The 20,606-nt window shown below is 37.9% G+C and overlaps 1 protein-coding gene across 2 annotated transcripts; it reads left to right on the forward strand.

Annotated features, from left to right (window-relative positions):
* The first annotated feature begins 1,001 nt into the window (after nucleotides 1-1,001).
* On the forward strand, nucleotides 1,002-20,378 carry LOC145486619 (signal transducer and activator of transcription 5B-like). 2 transcript variants are annotated; one of them, XM_081465314.1, is made up of 26 exons: nucleotides 1,002-1,430; nucleotides 2,471-2,570; nucleotides 3,436-3,522; nucleotides 4,922-5,011; nucleotides 6,051-6,170; nucleotides 6,860-6,947; nucleotides 7,409-7,464; nucleotides 7,569-7,661; nucleotides 8,208-8,356; nucleotides 8,480-8,531; nucleotides 9,710-9,816; nucleotides 10,077-10,145; nucleotides 10,295-10,360; nucleotides 10,447-10,491; nucleotides 11,171-11,213; nucleotides 11,305-11,358; nucleotides 11,495-11,611; nucleotides 12,197-12,289; nucleotides 12,647-12,785; nucleotides 13,957-14,012; nucleotides 14,220-14,314; nucleotides 14,631-14,767; nucleotides 15,246-15,398; nucleotides 15,678-15,738; nucleotides 16,123-16,174; nucleotides 16,500-16,615. In XM_081465314.1, exons 1-26 carry the CDS (start codon nucleotides 1,291-1,293, stop codon nucleotides 16,500-16,502), a joined length of 2,265 nt encoding a protein of 754 aa, XP_081321440.1. In that variant the 5' UTR covers nucleotides 1,002-1,290; the 3' UTR covers nucleotides 16,503-16,615. The 2 variants fall into 2 exon arrangements, with proteins under 2 accessions (XP_081321440.1, XP_081321439.1); XM_081465313.1 differs by having other exon boundaries at nucleotides 1,007-1,430; nucleotides 16,523-20,378.
* Nucleotides 20,379-20,606: the final 228 nt, after the last annotated feature.

The following is a 20,606-nucleotide window of genomic DNA, read 5'->3' on the forward strand; positions in this document are numbered from 1 at the left end:
ACATAAGTACCTTTAATATCGCCCCAGCTTTAAATGCATCTGTCTGTCTTGAGAGTTGCTGTATTTTAGGTCTAAATTCAAGAAGTTGTCCACCCGTGCCTAAAACACCGCGCGTGATGGTCACTGTTGGCGCGTTCCGGCGATCGGCGTAACGACCCAGCGAAGGTCTTGTTCAATGGCACTCGGAAGCAAGGCTAACTTCCGTCATAACATGGCTCGCTGCATCATGCACAACAATCCATGGTTTTGTGACTACATACCCAACTAAGAGTAATTTTTTATTTCATAGAAAAATGGGAAGACAACACGATACTTCGAAGAAACGGGCGGGTTTCCACTGAGCTCTGATTAGAGTTCAATTCTTGAGTAGTAACGTTGTTTGCCTCATTATTGATGGGTCAGTAAAGGAATAACAAAATCCTAATTTTTTTCCTTGGAGTTTGGCTAGAAAATAGGGCGCATATTCAAAACTCACGACAATGTATGAAAGATACTCTTCTAATTTGTAAGACAACGCTGACCATTCTCCCAACTGTCCACACTGATTTACGGTTTAGGCAGAATTCCAATATTATATTCTCAGAAGAATACTACGATGCCCTAATAATTTGTTTATTTGATGTTTTAAGAATTCTCTATTCTTCCGTTTCTTCTAAGAATGTACTTGAAATAATGGAGTCCTCTGATACTTTCTGGGTTAAAATGCAAATAACGTACTCTTCCGCGTTTTCCCCGATGGTCATGATTCTTAGAATTGAGTATCAACAATTATTTGAAACTTCTGGTTTGAAACGCGTGAACAAAATCTAGATTTAATGTAAGTATGTAAAATGATAAATGTTAAGTATATTTTTTCAAACTCAGCAAAAAGGGTTGGAATAATCTTGTTTGAAACAAATTTCGAGCGAACAGTAATGGCGTGCTGTCTCAACCTCCAATTCATTTCCGGTTTTTCCAGGTTTCCGATGTCACGCAATGATACAGTCCTTTTGTGGCGATTAGTTCCGAAGAGTGTCCGATGCTTGTCTGACCATCCGAAGGCTATGCTCGGACGACTTTTTCCGCCGAAAAAAGGAAGTTGGCCATTTCTCGGAAAGAGGCTCGCGTTTGGCGATATAAACCGAAACCCGTGATGAAATCGATCAGAACTGTTTACCTCTCGTGCCACGAGAACGTACGGACTCACCGTGAAGTGAAGACGATCCTTCGAAGATAGAATTAGTGCTGGCTCGAAATTTCGAAGGATATTTTGAAATAGATTTTTACCTCGGGATCGCGTAGTTTCCAGCCATGTCGTGTTGGGATACATTTCAGAACCTGGAGGGACACCACAAGAATAAAATTCTGACGGAGCTGCAGGCCGCTTTTGGCGGATCAATTGAATTCGAGGCGTCCATTTATTTAATGCAGTGGTTGGAACTTCAGCCTTGGTAAGATAAGAAGTACATGATTTGACCGTGGAATTGGTGCTGTTCAATGTGTATAGCTTTGTACTCAGTGATTTGTGCTATATTAAAAAAGAAAAGGAAATCCTCAGCATCCCCCACAAGAAAGTAGGGATTAGACTGTACCCCCCATTTTTGTGTCTGTATACTTTTAATCAGTAGCAAAAGTTTTGCCCGCCGTTTTCATATTTTCCCTTTGTGTTTAAGAACACCTTATGCACAAGGAAGTAACCATAGCTCTTAATAGTTGTTCTCTTTTGTTGTTTTAATTTTCCAGGTATGCATTTGTTCTTTATCTCTCTTGACATACCATGAGTTATGAAGCTTGCAATTTTGTGATCAATAATTGTATTGTTGTAATAGCATTTCCAACTCGGAATGTCTGTTAATTCAACTGCCTTTTATAACAGCATTTTTTAATACTGGCATGAATACCAGGAAGCTATGGTATTCTGCAATCTACCTGAATAGACAGGGGACAGGTTGTCATGTGGATTGCATAAGGAGTTTAATAAGTTTAATCTTATAATGACTTTGTAAAGATTTGTAAAAATGGTTAATGCATCAAAATGTATTCTTATAGTGCAGTGGAAGATTACTAACACTTGAACATGCATAGTGTATTGCATTCCTGGCATGATGAGCCCTTGATTGAACGCTACATGAAAATGTTACATGAATATAATGGAAATGGATAACAGGATAAGATTAAGGATATACATGACTGACTAGGGTGCCATTACGATTTAATGATGTGTCTTATTGTAGGAAGATTATTTTAGTGCTGTACCCACAAAAGGTCTTGTTGACGCTGAACATTTGACTTTTTGTTTTTGTAGAAACTGATGGCATGTACAATTATGTACAGTTTTTAATTATCATTATTATTTTTTTTGCAAAACATTTAATTACAGTACTTACAGTACAGGGTACTTACACTACTTACACTCTTGTGCAATTATGCACAGTTTAATTTTTTTGTATAATAAAGAGTTCTTTTTTCGTGTACTTGTTATTTTTTGCAGGCAGGAGGCAATAAATGTAAATCTTCAGGGAACAAATGTAATCAAAGCCAAGCAGCTAATGGATGCTACAATAGCTCAACTAAATGATCATAAAAAAAAGGTAAGTAAGTCTGTTTGGTAACCTGTAGATACAGTTCTCTCTCACACAGTGGTTTGGCTTTCAACAGAGAATATCTACGATTTACAACAAAAATGCCAAACCAGTGGCTTTATTTCCAGTACATATATATACTTGTAAAGTGTATCCAACACATGCTGTTGGTTTTACATAACCATGCTATTTTTGAAATACCTTCTCATTGGTGTGTTTTGAAGTGAACATTTCTAGGGCACAGTTAAAGCAGGGCTCATAAAGACTTGGAAACTTTCAGAACTTGAGTTCTGTAAGCTTCTATGACTGTATGATATTGGTTTGGAACATGATTTCCCAAGATGTTGATGGGGTCATAGTAACCATGGCTGATTTGCCTTAGCTGCTGTTTACTGCATTGTGGCTCTCTGAAGTGTAAAAATTGCTATTGGTGTTCATAAATGTCAGGTACATGACTTTTCATAGCTCCTTTTTTGTCAGCAGAACATAGCGAAACCCATGGTGTTAAAATTCAGCAGCTCAAGCTGTTAAAATTCAGCAACAAGAAATTCAAATAAATATTGGTTACAGCAGCTCTACTTCTCTGAGTTTCTTTATGATTGTTCCAAAAGTAGTCTTTGTTCAGGGATGCACTAGTTAACACTGAGCCAGCTCATTAACAATCCCAGTTGGTTTTACTGGCCTTGGCAGCTAGCACCAAAATTTACCTTTGTCTTTGTTTTTTTTTGTGAAATTTCAGCCAGATTTAATTTCTTTATTTACAACTAGATATAATTCATCACACAAAAGAAATATACACAAAATTCAATAGATCCGTACATTTTGTACAGTAATGTAACTGCGTGCTAACAAAGTTTTTTGCCTATTTTTGTAGCTGGAAGGCTTGGCCTCAATTTCCTTAAATGATTTCCATAATGTGCTGTTAGCAAAAAAAGTACAAGACGTGATACAACAGTTAGAGGTAATTGAAGGCACTTATTTGTTCACCTTTCCCATTGCAGACTATAATTTGCCTGGGGGGGGGTACTTTGGGAATTTCTGGGTGGGGATGTACCCCTGTGACCCTGGAACCCTTAGCCTATACCAGAGCTAGTTCAGCTGAATTTTGCTAACCTATACTAGAGTAAACTCCCCAAATCCCCCCATCTATTGACACTGTTGAGGCCGATTTGCGTAAATTTAAACTGCCGATTTGATTTTTCTATATTTTTGAGTGGCAATTTCTGGTTTCCTTACTCTAGATAAAACCTTCAACCAACCAGTCAGTTTTGTGAAAAATGATACCCTATTCTAGACCCAAACGCTCTGATTTATATACCCTATCCCAGAGTGAACTGCTTGAAAACCATACCTTCACAGCGGCACATACCTATATAGCCCATATATGGCAGTGCCCCCCCCCCCCGAATAATTTGCTTGCCCTCTTGTAGTAAACCCTAATCTTCTGTTTGTCAACTCCTGAATTATCAATCATTTGTCATTCTTACTCTATTTTATACACTGAAAAAAGATGCTCGATTCTGTTTGGTTAACAGTAGTGCAGTTAAATTGTAACACCAGTGTAGCACAAGTGCAAATTGCAACTTAGAAAGATTTCTGAGGTTAGTATGAAAACACTGAAAGTCAGTGCTGACAGTCATCCATGGTGTGTTGAGAGGGGTTGAAGTTTCCCAAGACCATGCAAAGATAGGGGAAGTTAATTAGTCATTTTCTGAACACTTCTGACTTGAAATCTGATGGGTTGTGGTGGTGCGGATCTCCATAATTCACTAACATCTGAATCCTCTGCATAATCAGAGCTTTCTTCTGCATAAAACAGAAAAAGTGTTTCATATTAGTGATAAAGCAGCTGCTTACCCTCCCCACAAGTAAAACTTCCAAAGAGATTGATTATTTTGAAGTTGTTTTCCTCCTAATTATATAAAACAGCAATGAAAACACACCATTTTGTTCATGATGAATTTTTATCCTCCAGGCGTTGCAACCTACTTTAGGGGAAGACCCTGAAAACTAGGTTTTCATCGTCCAATGTAAATTATGCGTGGTTACTAAGTTAACCTGGTTACTAAGAAGGCAATGTTCTACGAAATCTACACATGATTATTTTCATACAGTTTGGAATAAATTACAACTTGAAAATTATTCAGAAACACCTAGCCTTTGAAAAATTTACTTGTGGTTATTTATTCCAAATTGCACTCAAAATCATGTGATTACGTAATACAAATGGCCTCATAATTCTTGCAATGTGTTATTTGTTCAGCATAATTTACAAGTAATCAAATGAATGTGAATTTTACTGGAAAATCAGGCAAGCACAAATTTTTGTATTCATTGACACTCTGATCATGATTTGTTAGGTGAAGTATGGCAGTGATCCAGTCAAACTTGCAGAGTATTTTCATGGAGTTGTGTCCAAGCTGAGAGAATTAGTTCAAAGTGCAACATCTGTAAGTAGATATTGTGACTAGAGTTTGTGTAAGGCCATCCTTGTAAAATGTTCTGTTTCCCATTGCCCAGCGATCCCAGATTTTGTCAGGTAAAAAATGTTACATAACTGATCCATTGCCTGCTCCCAGCAGGTGTTCACATTTTTAGTTTTTTTTCTTATGCCTCTCTTACTGACTTTGACATCTAAACCAGACCAGTGGAAGTGGCTCTGATGAAAAATGGCAGTCACAGGGAAGACACAATCAAAGCTCACACAGAATTACTTGCAATCAAGTAACATATTTCAGGAAATATAGAAAATGAGTACCTTGTTTCTACATGTATCAAGTTGTAGAAACAAGAGTGAAAGTTTGGGAGAACGAGGAATGCTGTGGGAACAAGAGCCAACAGGCGAGTGTTTCCACAGCTTTTTTTGAGTTCTCCCAAACTTTCCCAAGTGTTTAGAACTATAATTCGATAGAAACACGGAGAGCATGGTTTCTATTTTTTTTTAGAAAAACTGTAAAGAAAAAAAATAAAAAGATTCTCATTTCTTGGGCCATCATTATGTCAACAGCTTGTGCTAGTTCTGTGTTTCTTTCAAGCTATAGAAACACTGTTTTAAACCAATCAGCATGCATATTTGCTTTGGGTTATTTTGTAATATTGTAATATATCAAATGTATGCTTTTGTAATTAAGATTTGTCAAGATTTCTTTTGACTTCTTTAATTTTTTTATAGGTCAACTGACCTACATCATGTACACACTGTACTCATTTTTATGAGAGAGATGGAAACAAGACATGTTATAAGGATGGCTTTTAAGTATAATAATTATTATTGTGACAATTTAATGACTTAGAATTAATTTAAACTGGTGAAAGAAAAGACCTTCCCCGATACATTGGTTAATCAGAAACGTCATATCTTTCTATCTGTAACTGCAATCAAGAGACATGGCACTGGTTCAGGAAAGCTTTAAAACATCAGGAGATTTATGACAATTTTCATAGTTTATAAATGGAAAATGTTATTTTTCTCCTTTTTTGCATCTTAAGATTCCACTAGAAACACTGTCAACTGTGGAAATGGAAGACATGGACACTGAAGAAAATGCTCCCCCTGATCAGTATGCTGTTTTGAAACAACAACTTGAAATACTTGTCAAGGAGAGCCAGGTATATTGTAACTGATGATGTTCTTATTAGTGTGACTCACGATGTGATCATTTGTGATGTGGTTGAGACTTTTTGATTGCATGGTCAACTGCATGGTTACACTTCACCTTTAAAGCATGATGCTTTGCTGTAATTGGTTGGTCTTCAACAGCTATGATTGAAGCAATTCAATCCTCACTGTTTTGGCGAGTTGTTTCCTTCAGCAGTCCACTGTCATATGGATGTCATGTTGCTTGTACTTTCTTGGTCGTTGGCATCTATGCTTCTGTAATTTCTATTCCACTATTATGTCCCATATTCTATTTTTAAGAATAATTAGAAGAAACATTTTGCATAGAAGCCAACCAAGACCATGATGTACAATGTAGATGGTGATTTTTGCTGTAAAGTGGCTTCTTTTAACAAATTAATTTAAAATTATTTAAAATGCTTTGGAGGGTGAGGTGGGGGTAACGCTATGTATAATGAACTAGCACCATCATTTCATGCTATGAAAACAGGAGGAATATTATGTAAACATCAGCCTGATAGATCACCTGGTTGGAATGCAGACTTACATGTAACCTACCCTGTAACCACAAACACTTGTCAAGAAGGCTTGTAAAATGTGCATGTAATATCTTGAAAATTTTGTGATAAATAAGTAAAAACAACAACAGAAAACTGTTCATGAATGCATGATTTTTCAGAAAAATGATGCCCTCCTCAAGGAGATAGAGCAGCTTAAAGAACAATATGTGATCAAGTTCCAGGAAGTGAGCGGGAAAATAGATAAATGTAGGTAGAAAGGGTTTTTTTTGTATCAGTTACTTTTTGTGGATATAATGCAGTTGGTGTCTATGAGAATGATGTGCCCTGTCCTCAATGAAAAGAACAGAAATCTGCAGTTTGATAGAGCAGAACATTTTCCTGGCTTATTGTATAAAGAATTTATTGGAGATGAAGAATTTACCTATATGTATATAAACTTTAAAGAATCACAACAGCAATCAAAAGGCCAAAAAACATGACTTCTGTAATATGCTTTTTATGTCTGTTTGTCAAAGACAGGGTTACTGGATTTTAAGTACAAATTATGCTGCAAAATTCAAAGGCAAACAATTTTCAATGTTTAGCATAGACTTTAAAGGTGGTTTTGGGAATACAAATCTTAATGTAATCTTGAGTAAGCTACTGAGTGAGACATATTTCAAGTGTAGTGTGTAGTAAAATGCAGCTTAGTTCAACCTCTTTTACAGATCAAATGGAGGCACAGAAAACAAAAAACTCATCTCAGCTCAGTGAAAATGACAAGGTGAATTTGCATAAGAATCTGATACCGATTTTTGTGTTTCAATTACAAGTGCATTAAGACTGTATCCAAGAATCTAAGTTCTAATAAGTTGTCTCACTGTGCAGAAACAAAGGTTGGACCAAATAAAGCAGGAGACGGAAAAAATGCAGCACGAACTAAGCAAGATGGGAGAAGAGCTGTCAATTGCCAAAAGACTGGTACATGTTCATATTTATGAAAAGATCGACTTATCCTTAAATATGGTGAAAGGGACAGATTTGTGTGGATAGCAGATATGTTTTTGTAACAGCTATCTGCCCAATGGCACAAAAGGTTAAACTTATTTATCGTAGTAACAGAGACATAATTTACAAATTAATTAAATTTTTTGCTTTACATATATTAGGATTATAGCCTTAATGGTTAACCCATTAAACTACTGATCAAATGGTCCTGTTTACAAAGAATTCTTATACATCAAAGTAAAATAATCAATGGCCTGTACATGTATTATGGTCGGTATCTGTTGCCCTGTCTGTCTACACTGATATTTTCTGAGCAATTCCTGAATATTATTTGGGGCCACTACATTTTGGGTTCATTAGTTTGAGACTGTTGCTACTTTAGGGATTTACTAAGAACTGTTAAATTTTTCAGTTGAAGAAATAAAAAGAGTTATGATTTTGTTGATATGTTATTTTATAAGAATTGTCACTCTGTCAGTTAGTGCTAATTTCTCCTTCTTCCTTTCTTATCATCTCCAGGGCTTCATTGAATGCCTTTGTACTCACCTAAAAAAATTGTCAGACATAGTCAAAACATGTATTGAAGAAATTGCTGAATGGCGACATTTACAACAGAGGTCGCTTTGTGGCTTTCCATGTCCACCACCTCTTGACAAACTTCAAGAAGTGTATGTACTTTCAAATATTAAGATATTTGCCCTCAATCCTGTCTACTTTTACTCTGTTGTATGCATAGACTGTACATTATGCCACTAAATTGTTGTCTGTGTTGTTCACTTTACTGTTTATAGTTGTGAAACGCTGGCAGAGCTACTGTGGAAACTATTTCAACAGGCTTCACAGGTCAGTTGTGAGGACCATTCTAAATCTTTATTACATTTTTAAAAATTACTATTTGGTTTATGTTATTTAGTTTTTATGCCAGTGGAATTTGTATTTTGGTTCAATTTACTCATTTATCTGTTGTTGTGTGAACGATTTCAACATTTTGCAAAAATTATACAGACTGGCTTCTCTCCCATCAGGTCTTCCAAGATTAGTGCTAAAAGTTGCAGGGCAACCTGGGTTGGTGTAGGTTGGGGTAAATCATGTCAGTTGAATGTAGGTACAGTACTTACACATCTGCCAAAATTAAAGTCAACTAAATACTGATGGGCTTCAGATCTTAAGCACTACTAGGATTGGACAACACTGACTTAGTTTCACCACTTCAGGCTAAATGCTCGAAAAGGTGTAGTCTCGATTACCAGCTACTGTTTGGGAACAGAGCCCAGGAAAGAACATAGACTGCAAATGAGACAGCAACAGAAATCCAGCCTAGTATACGTGCTGTTTGGAAAATTACCGGGAGCTTGAAAGGGGTTGTCTTTTATGGGACACATGATACCTTTAAAGGATCTGTAAGCCATAAGTGAAAACTCTGCCTTTCCCTTTTCCAAGAGGGTAACTGAAACTGCTGTTTACTGCCGGGCTTGTAAATAACACGTAAACAGTTAAGTTCATCACCAAACTAACAATAGTATTGGTTTTGCTGCTATAATGCAATGAACCAACTGGACTTAAACCTGCCAATCACAGCCCACAGAAGTGACCTTCTGTTTCATGATGAAACCTTCTGCTCAGATGATAGATTGATGGCAGAAAAATGTGGCCTTGATTGATCAGGGTCCGATTGCTTTTCGAAGGCAATGATCTTGGCATTTGTTTGTCTATCTGACTACATGTTTCTGCAAGCATTAAGTTTCTATCAAAGATGACAGAAATTCAGTGCTGACTGAGCTATCTGATTGTCTTACAAGTGGTTGACCTCTTTAATCTTAACGTTTTGATAAAACTCAAAATTTGACAGGGACGGATCTACGAAGTCAGAAAAAGCGGGCATCTGTGAGCCATACGTTCAAATTTAGCTAATAAGACATTTGCCATTTTACTGATACACAGTTATACCTGTGCGTAGTACTCAATGTTTTAGAGTCCGACTAAAGGGATTGATGCATTGAATTTGTGTCCTTTCATCACAGCTTGACAACCTTTTCCACCAAGCATTCCAAGGTAATGAAATAGAACTTAAGCGCATGGATAATGTCAAAACGTCTGCAAGAAACCTTATGAGGCTATTTTTAAACAGGTAAGTTCTAGTTAGGTGTAGATTTTGAATTTAAAGATTGGAAAAAGAAGCGTTTGGTGTATTTCATCAAAGATTCAAGGATGTGTTTCAGCTGTTATGGCAGTAAGAACCTTTTATTTTATGTCGCGATCTTCTCTTTGGTAATATTGCAGCATTAATGAAAGACCAGGAGGATTCATTTTAGTAATCAAAGGGTTACAATTTAAATGATGCAAAAATGTAGTTGAATGATAGTTTAACCGGGTTTGTTTGTTTTGTAGGACATTTATCATAGAAAAACAACCTCCACAAGTCTTGAAGATACAAACAAAGTTTGGAGTTGCTGTTCGGTATGGGAATAATATATTAATATAAATAAGATTACTAAATAAGCTAATTTGTATGTGTTGCAAGTTTTCCTGGACTTTTTGTGTTGTTTTGTTGTTGTTTTTTTCATCTTCATGTTAACCAAGTAATTCCAACATTCATTTGTGTATAGGCACCTTCTTGGTGACAAGCTTAACGTCCAAATCCACCCGCCTGAAGTCACGTGTTCTCTGATCTCGTAAGTACTTCTGATCTCTACACTCTACAGAATATTTTCCTTTTAGAATCTCATGTCTGTCATGCGGTTAATTTTTTTGTTTTTAGCGAAAAACAAGCCCAAGGTCTTCACACTGGGAATCGCTCTAAAAGGTAAGAACTTGAGACAACTTTGCTGGTCGTATTTACCTCTGCTAGGGACGAACAATGCCTCTTAGACGTACATGTTCATAAATATGGAGAGAAAATTAGGAGCAATACTGAACGTCAAACAAACTTCGTTATCATAAGGCCGAATTTATACTAGGGAGGAATTAGCTGTCTTAGACAGGTAATTCGTCTGCCTGGGACGGATAAATCGTCTAAGAAAAAATCCGGTGTTTAGACGAGTTGGGTGACCTAATTCGTCTTCCATTGATTTGTCTGTCAGACGAATCTGTTGAGGATGAGTTTGGCCCCATAACTAGTCTAAACATCGGTCTTGTTGTACCTAGTAGATTTATTTGAGATAAAGCACCAAGCATTAATTGGAAAAAAAGTTGTTGATTAAAGGAGTTACGGTTCATGCGTTTCAAAAGTTTAGCCTAAATTTTTTAAGTTCGTTTTTGGTAATCCGCGTTAATCTTCTTTATCCTTAACCATCCTTGTTCCTTTATGGTTTATTATTATCTCTTTGATGCTTTGCTATATAAGTTAACTACTATTTTCAGGTTTCCGTCAATTTAAAGGTAATTCTCTATGTGGCCAAAATAACTCGTAATACCGTGATTGAGCTCCTTTAAATTCTACATCTATTGACCGCTTTCAAAATGTTTTTTTTTTTTTAACGCAGCACTGCGCCATCAAATAACAATCCTGTGCTAAACAGTAAAAAGGTGAGTGTATTTGTCTACCTTATGTTAAATGCCCGTGGATTTTTTTTCCTTTTCTCATGTAAATAACAACTTTATTTTCTCTTTCTTTTAGGCGCTGGAATTCAATCAAGTAACAGGCAAACTCATAGGCGAGTTCAAGAACTTGGTAAGAGCGAAACTACACCCGATTCTGTAGAACTTCTTTTACATGGAATCTCGACTTTCGATTAGTGACTGTAACGTAGCCTTTGTTCGGTGGTCATCTAGCTAAGGTAACGTGTTATCTTTTCTTTGTCGTGCAGTCGCTGACCAAGGCCACGAGACAGGGCGGTAAAAACAAGGAAGTGGTGACGGAGGAAAAGTCTTCGTTACTTTTCACGACACAGATTAATTTAGGAAAGGAACAGTTTAATATTTCGGTATGTGGACTACGTAACAACGGCAGGTTTTAGAAGTGTGGCTGATTTAAATTCTTGACTTGACTTCCCCTGGCAACCATGTATTGTCAGTCGTCGTCTCAGTATAGTCTAGTATGGAGTTTTTCTCGCAATTTTCAGCCTCATTCAGTATACTGTATCTCTGCAGTTTGGTTTTATGTAGTATTCTCGAAATAATTTAGTTCTGAAGTTAATTTTGAGTGCTAAAAATATTCGCCTGACTCGATAGCAATCGAAGATTGTGGTTTTTACGATTTATGACATCATTACATATGCCATTTGAACTCATAATCGACACATGAATGTCTCACGGATAATAATGCTTGTTGAAATAATGCCTTCCCCAGTCCCACGAACATTCAAAAGTCCAATCCATATAGGTTTAAGGAATTTTTCTTGTAACTTCCTAAGTTTAGGTGGAAGTTCTCAAAGATAATATTATTGCACCTGTCTCTCCTAAAATACCACTACCAAATTTATTTTTTTCAGAAGTTTCTTACAGATGCTTAACATTGTATCGAGGATAGTCCATAACTAATATCAATGGTTTATTATTGTGATCCGTAGGTAATGTCGGTGCCTGTGGTTGTTACAGTTCATGGAAATCAACAGTGTGAAGCCGAAGCTACCGTTTTCTGGGACAACGCATTTGCCGAAAAGGTTCGGGGCTTCTTCCGGATATTCTGAAATGAAAATAGCTCGTATTTTATATTTGTTATAGTTATATTATCAGAAGTATACATGTCGAGTATTTTGTGAGTGCAGATTAATGCTTTGTAGGCAAGTTGCGTCAGATGTAACTGGATATTCGCGTACTTTCATTGTGTGAAGTTTTGATTAGTTCCCACCCCCTAAATTAAAGAACTTATTAGCCAAACATCGTTGTAAACCGCTCTTGTCCTTTTGCTTTATCCATCGTTCTAGAGAATCCAAAACGTAATATTTTTAAGTAAGTCATATCTTAACATCAGTAGATAAGAATTTCCCAGAGTTAAAACAATTTTGTTCTGTTTTTAGGAAAGAAAATTGTTCGATGTTCCGGATCAAGTCGAATGGTCACGTGTTGCTGAGGCTCTCAATAAACGTTGGGTTCTCAATAATGAGGGTGAACTCAGTCCCGAAAGCATGGCTTTCTTAGGAACAAAACTCTTTCCAGGTAGAACTCCTGTTGTGTTACGCTGTAGAGTCTGCTGTTGCTTATTTTGTTTTTCTTTCTTTTGACTAGAGAAGTGAACGTTTCGCCCACGCCAAGATCTTTTAGCGGAGCTCCTTTCGGGGCGCGCGAGCGGAGCCCCATAACTTAGAAAATTTGATAACCCATCGATCTAAAAGATTTGGGTTGTCACGTGACTGTCCGTACGTACGTCCATAAGTACGTCCGTCCGTACGCCAATACCATGAAAAATAAGAGAGTAGCACCATTACCATAGCTATATCTTTGATTTTGGGTATCCGTGTAATGGTTAATTGACAGCTGTCAAAACAAGCTATCCGCTGACCAGTATCACGTATCGTGGGCTCAGGTTTAGAGCTCATTGAGGGTGCGTGTGTTTTTGAACTTGACCTCTAACCAGGGACTGGTTTTTCCATTGGATCGCAGGCTCAAGCCAAGTTATTACTTTGGGGGAGAAGGAGGGAGTACGTGCAAAGACAAAATTTCGGCGCAAATTTACCTCTGGCGCGTTTTTGACTTTTCTTCCGACATATTCCTTGTGCAATCGTCTCGTCAGTTTGTTAGAATTTAACTGGGAAAAAAAAAAAACGAAACCACACGCTGAACAATTGCATGCTCACAATTGGTCAGTTTTTGAGTTTCTGATCCAAGCAAAACAAATCCTCTTTTTTCTATATATCTTATTAGTTGTTTTGGTGTGTAGTATCGCTGTATATTTTTACGAGTTTTGCCGTATTTTGACGAGCCCGTAGGGCGAGTCAAAATACAAACAACGAGTAAAAATATAAAGCGATACTACACACCAGAACATCTAATAAGAGATTTATTATTCAACTGCTGTAGTCAATAAATGTATCAATGAAAAGAGGGAGAGTGTGACAGTTTTCCGTACGCGCGCCAACCTGTACGACAAACAGGTTTTCTACTGTACAAATAACTACAATATCGCTGTATATTTGTACTGTTATTTGGACGGTATTCGCTGCAGTTGGATAATAAGGTGAGTTATTGCAATCAGGAGCTCCGCTTTTAGGCTTCGCTAAATCTATATATTAGTTTCCTTGAAACTATCGAGAACACTGCTTCAGAAGCGAGATATTCAGTGATTGTGTTTTGATAACCATTCGAATTATCGTGTTTTCTTCTTTTCAAGGAAAACTCGAGGGAGGTAGGGACAACGCCATGGTGACGAGACAAATGTTTTATAAGGTACGTTATATAAACCTCGTGTTTCACTCATGTAATGCATTTCATATAAGTCGTGTAACTTGTAGTTTTGTTTTGGGTCCAGTTAATAATTCCACATTCTGTTATGGTTTACGGATTTGTTCTGAACTCCATGTACGATGTAACCCTAGACGGTTTGCTTTGTCTACGTTAAGGATAGACTTCAATATTATTTGCATCTCACATTAGGATCATGTGGATAAGCGGTCATTTTCTTTTTGGAAATGGTTTTTTGGTGCGCTGGATGTAGTTTCAAGGCGGTTACTGGATGAGTGGAAAGACGGGTAGGTTAATAATAACAATATAGTTGTCATTCAAATATTGAGGTATTTGGCGACATACGACGCGAAATTAGAAGTTACCGCCACTCCGTGTTGTAGCTAGACTCAGAGCCTCTCTACTCTAAGGCGTTTACACCTTCCACACTAATTTGATCGAAAACGCATACGTATGAAGTCTAGAGTGGAGACAAGGAGCCCTGAGTATCGTTTGAGTGTGAACAGCGCAGGCACATTGAATCTACATTGCAAACCTGCGAAGTACTTATTTAATCATAAATGCACGACAGAAGGTCAATCACTCTATTGGTTGTATTTGTAGACGCGTGGCTGGCTTTTTGAGCAAGAATGCCGCGCATGATATGCTAAGCGGGTGTAATCCTGGCACATTCCTGTTGAGGTTCAGTGAAGGTGAAGTGGGTGGTGTCAGCGTCGCCTATGTTTCGTTCACTGAGGGTGGTAAGTGATACTAAGTGTTACTAAGTGATACTGCTGTGACAGTTGTTTTCGTAAAAACAAGCAACCTTCCTGCCATAAAAGGAAATAATAATCAAAATTCAATGTTGAACTCATGAAATGTTAAGTGGAGACGTTCTAGAACGGCCAGCAACCCTTTTTAATTATCGTGTAAAAATATTCACAATTTTTCTTGAATGTTTTACCTTCCTTATGTTCGCCTATGTTACTCTTAGTCATTCAACATGGTGAAATAGCAATTATTGCCGCTATGTCATACAGTATCACTCCAAATTTAGTTGGATAATCACTAGAATTTCTAAAAAATTGCAGAAAATGTGCTTTTTAAAGGGTTTTGATGGGAGGACGGTAGAGGGTATTGAAGAGATGTCACGACTCTAATTATCCAGAGAGAGGAACGCACACCAGAGCTTCAAACCAACAGCTGTTTTTGTTTATTTGTTTGTTTGTTTTTTTTCAGGTCCCTGTGAAGTGTATGATGTAGCTCCATGGACGAACGCGCACTTACAAATGCGAAAGTTTTCTGATCGCCTTAAAGACTTAGAGGAACTCGTTTATCTCTACCCACACATCGACAAGAACGACGCCTTTGGCCAATACTATACGAATGATGGTAAGGACCCTGTATACAGTGCTCATAATCCTATAATATAATAAGGTACAAGATACAAGCTACAAGCGGGTGAGGATGGGGGAGGGGGGGACCATTACTGGCGTCTTAAAATTTTCGTGTTTTATTTTATTTTTATTTTCGTAATTTTTATGGAGTAAACAAACAATTATTTCTCTGGAAACTCTTGTGAGCCCTTGCTTGATTACTATTTGCATTTAGTCAACATGTTGTGATTAATCCTTGCAAGTAGAATCCTCTTCATTAACTTATTTTTTGTAGAAAACGCAGCTGCTGAAAATACAGAATATCAACAAGCTTTCCTGGCGGTCAGGCTAGCGGGGTGAGAATTAATTAACAGTGAACAGATATTGACTTATCCACTTTACGGTCATCAGTGTCTAGGAGTTAAATGCATTGTATTTATTTGCATCTCCCATCAACTGTAAGCATTTACTGGGACCGAATTGTTAATTTTAAACGTCGTCTTTCTTGGTTAGTCTGCTGGTTTTGAAAAAAAAAAAACCCTTATCGATATTTAACGATCATCGCGGTTCTTTCTGGCAACCATACGTATCTGGGCTGTCTCTATACCATCTGCAATCAGACTAGTTGTGCCACTTGCTTAAAATTGAAATCGATACAAAATGTGAAAGCCGTTTGTGCAAAGGAAGTGGTGGCTTTTCTTGTGATTATTTTTTCTAACCTGTACTTATTTTATTCTTAGTAAACAAGGCGGCAAGAGTCCGATGTATCAGGCTGGAAAGGATGGGTCCATGGTAAGTGTCTTTTGATGTGTTTCAGTTTGATGTTAGTGAAGTCGCTTGTTTGTATCAGTTAACCGATTACATTGAAGCTTCTCACTAAGCCGGGCCTGAGTAGAAATCCAGGACAGCAATTTATCTGACTGAATCGTGATGGAATTTAAGGGAAACGTACAGACAGAAGTTATTCTTATTTTGTCGTGTGATTATAACGAAGTGCGTCAGCTGAGTATTCACTTGCGTTCTCACGAGCAATGTCTTAAGGGCTTAGTGTCCTCTTGGAAACCATATATTTCAAACATATCTAAGTAGTATTGTCTTCCTTGTCTAATGGTCGTAGTAATCTCTTTTTTGGTTGCCTAGGAAACTCTGTCATCAAATTCGTTTCCACTTAGCGGTTTTCCAGATATGCCATATGGCCTGTACCCTGGAGGCTCTCCTGCTTCACCAGCATCACCCCAGTCGGTTGCCAGCTCCACCTTCCTAGATGGTACAGAACTCGGTTTGGCAAACCAAGAAATTGTGGGAGACTACGGACAAATGGCGTCTGAGCTGGCTTTGAGTCAAGTGTTTCTTAGCGGCCTTCAAGGCGGACCGGTCGGTGGCCAGCTCGGTGGCCAGCTCGGTGGCCAGCTCGGTGGGCCTGCAAGCTACATGGCTGCGATGGCAGCCGCCATGGGTGATGACTTTGCAGATCTCTTACTTAATGAAACTAATCCTGCGCAGCCGCAGTAGAGGCTAGTTACGAACCTTGGAGACCGTCGAGGAAAGAAACTACTGTTTGTTGATGAGTACCTGTAAACGTGGCTTGCTTTGCTTTCGTAATGCAGTAGGAAAATAATTATTGATCTACATGACGACTCTCACAGTAGTTCCATAGTGTGATAGACTTGGTTCACATTGCAAACAGAGCTTGTTTCCTCGACTAAGAGAACAAATGTTTTCAAACATTTTAATGTTTTCTCTTGCGATTATTTGCCAAAGCGCAAAGCGCATTTTGTCGATGATATAGCTAGGTGTTGAAGCACAACAGTTGCTTTACAAATTATTCCCCCGATTCATTTGGTCTTGCTTAGTTTGTCCGCTTACCAGGGAAACAGAGATGTTATGTTATCACCTGGCACTAAATGTGGTGGGAACCAGAATCAAGGGAGTTTAAAGGAGCTGAACTGTGCCTCCATTTGGCTGAACACAAAGTATCGTTCCTGAGGTTTTTAATTGGAGTTCGATCTTTGTAAGAGTCGAGCTAAAGTGGCGGGTGTGGTTACGTAGTACGAGGGTTGCAGATGTAAAAGACAGTTACTAATTTTGTTTCTCCCTCGACATTCTGTTGCCTTGGACTCCTCGACGAGTCCTTTATAAAGTATTACGTTTTCTCGCTTGGGATGGATTATGATGAGTCACTGGAGAATCTGAAGAATTTCAAGATTATGTCTCACATGTTTAGTAGGTATTTATTTAGCGTAATGTCGAGGAGCTTGAACGTGTTAGCAAGTGCTGACTTTTTAGTGGACTTCACGGTTCTTGCTGCCATGCAGTGAATTATCAAACAAGAAGGGTCTTATTATCAAACAAGAAGGTCCAGTGTAAGTATAAGATTATGTTGCAATTGTTGTATAATTTTCCAGTGAGATATAGAGAATGCAAAACGGTTAAAAATCATTCGCTTTGTCAGTTAAACGTAATAGATGAGATACTAAGTTAACCACGACAACAAGCTTAAGGTGAAATAATTCACCAGAGTAATATAATCATATATATTAAATCAAAACTGAAGTCAATGGCAGTTTAAAAACGTTTTACAGTTCGGTTTTTACGTAAGGTTGAGATTTCTTAAACGTTTTAATACATGTAGGTAAATTGCATCTTAATAAAAGGGTAAATACTTTGTTTTTCTCCAAGGTTCGTAAACTACCTCTTATTATCTCCTGCATTAGTGAGCAATAGTTACATGCTAATTTAACTTCGAGGCAAAGGTTTCACACAGCTCATATGCGTTATTTTCTGTTAACGATAGTTGGTTGTTGGAGTTTCCTAGTAATGACAGAGGTTAAAGGTATACAGTATCTTGTAAATTTTAAAGTATACAGTATTTTATCTAGATGTTTTGCTACACTGCTTAGTAGATAATCAGTCGCAAAGAAAGTTGTAGGACGAACACCATTTTCCGGCACCGTTTACCGTGAAAGGGTTCAGTGTCGAGGATCGTAGATTAGTGAACCTATCGTTACTGAAATAAGTGTGGGAAAGTTAAGATAATCGTAGGCTTTTTATGTAGATAATGTTTTCTTTTCTAGTAAATTGCTCAAAATGTACAAAGTTTCGAATGAAATCATTAGATACGGCTCTTGAACATCTTTATATAATTTGAGTAACAATTATCTGTAAAATAATTTTCTTTATCATCAGGGAAGTACATGTAGTGGAACGTTTGAGAACGTGGAAGGTAAAGGCGATATTAAACAGAACGTGTTTAAGCCTCAGTGTGGTCTTTCTCATTACAAATAGCATTAGAGATCGGCCCACCGTACTGAAGGAAGTGTGTCCCATCCCTTCATCTTCGTTTGAGATCAAAACTGAGTCAACCATCCTGATTAAATTAAGAGAATCCCGTTTGTGTGGCAGGGGTAAGTCTGATGTCAAAGCAGCTTATATCATGCACTTCACGTGCGTAAAATGATTGCGGATTTCTGAGGTTTTTGTAACATTTTTGTAATTGAAAATGTCAGTGCGAAGCGGGAAGCAACCTAAACAGTCATAAACAGATGCCATCTGGATTACCGGAAGAAAAAATAAGGGGTGGGGCCCAGTAGTGCTTTGTAAACTTTCCAAAGCCATCTGAGCAGCCTCCGACGAGAAGTTTTCAGTCCTATTTAAATATCTCGCTTTTTATAGTGTCCCCAGTTACATAGAGAGATTTATCTTTTCTTTATTTAATTCAGCTTTGTTCAAAAAACGAATTGTAATAGGAATCTGCCAGTATTCTTTCGGGTAAATCCATAAAAACGTAAATAGTAACGTTTGCCTGAGCCGAAAGTCCTGGAAAAAGGCTACTGGTCCTGGAAAGTTATGGAAATCTGTTAAACTCAAATAAGAAATTTGAAATGTATGACAGACAGTAAGGAGAATTAGCATTGAGATCTTGGGAGTGAAAGGGTTAATGTGAATTTTAGAGCCCTGGAAAAATCAATCTGAGTCCTGGAAAAGTCCTGGAAAAGTCCTGGAAAAGTCCTGGAAATTTGTTTCTGAAAAAGGGTACGAACCCTGTAACAGGGAGGACAGGATAATTTCATTGTAAGGGCTAAAATACTTCACGCGACAGAAGCTGATTATCACGCTCGTACATGTATATGTTTCAATGTCTTCATCTTTACTATGACTCTCGGATACGCTTCAGTCCTACCCTGGTCCGCATGAGAGACTCGTGTTCGCCGCTCCTCGAAAAGAAGAAAAATCAAGAAAAACCTCTGGGCCCAGGGTACTTCAGTGCCTTCAATGTTGAGTTATCTTCGTTGAGTAGCTGCTGAGAAACAAGGTATGCGTGGTTGCATTCAACACTGAAAAACATTTTTTTGCTATGTTACTGTGACAAGCACGAGGTAGAATGGAATCGAGTTATTTTGTGCGCAGAGTACTATTTTCCAGGAGGCTCGAGCGGCGTTTGAACTCGCCTAGCCAGTCATCAAGCAGTCGTCAAGTATTATCTCGTTTTGTTTATTTGGTAAATTTGTTAGATATTCCATGCAAACCTGATTGCCAGAAATGCTTATTATGCTTAGGCTTTATCAGGAGCCATAATCGGGGACGGCGACCGTAAGTCTTGGAATCCGCGCGCACCTATGATATGGGACAATTTTTCTATTTTCAGAACAAATTGCGCCATCCTGACGTCATATATCCGTGCGGATCCACGCACATTTCGGGGGCTCTCGCGTGGATGTTGTCACGTTGCGTGATCAATTGGTGAGAGACCTTGAGAGATTATCTTGCGTATTTTTCACAGCGATGGCAGGGAATAAGGTTGGGAATACGAACCAGGGCGCTTATATGTAGTTTTATGCTCTGAGCTAACGGAAAAGGTGGGCTTTTCAGGGTCGAAAACAAGACTTCAATCTCGCGCTGGGAATGAATAATAAGATCTGCTCGCGCTAGATGTATGCAGCGTATGTTTTTGCGTTTGTTCTGACTTAAGAATATAGCAAGAAAACTCGCTACTCTGGTATCGAGTAAATTTGTGAGTTTCTCAGACAATGTTTAATCATAACCAAAATCTGTTTTGATAGTTTCTTATTGCTTCTGCTTGTTTGGTGAGTTTGCAAAAGTTTTTGAAAGGAGAGTCTGACGCGTATAATCAGCTCATTTGCATAGTGCAGCTCGTGCACTTTCAAGTACGACTCGGTGTTTTCAATTGTCAACAAATCGTGACAAAGATTTCTTTCGTTATCTT

The sequence above is a fragment of the Orbicella franksi genome, chromosome 5 (genome assembly GCF_964199315.1).
Source record: "Orbicella franksi chromosome 5, jaOrbFran1.1, whole genome shotgun sequence".
In the NCBI taxonomy this organism is placed as follows: Eukaryota; Metazoa; Cnidaria; class Anthozoa; order Scleractinia; family Merulinidae; genus Orbicella; species Orbicella franksi.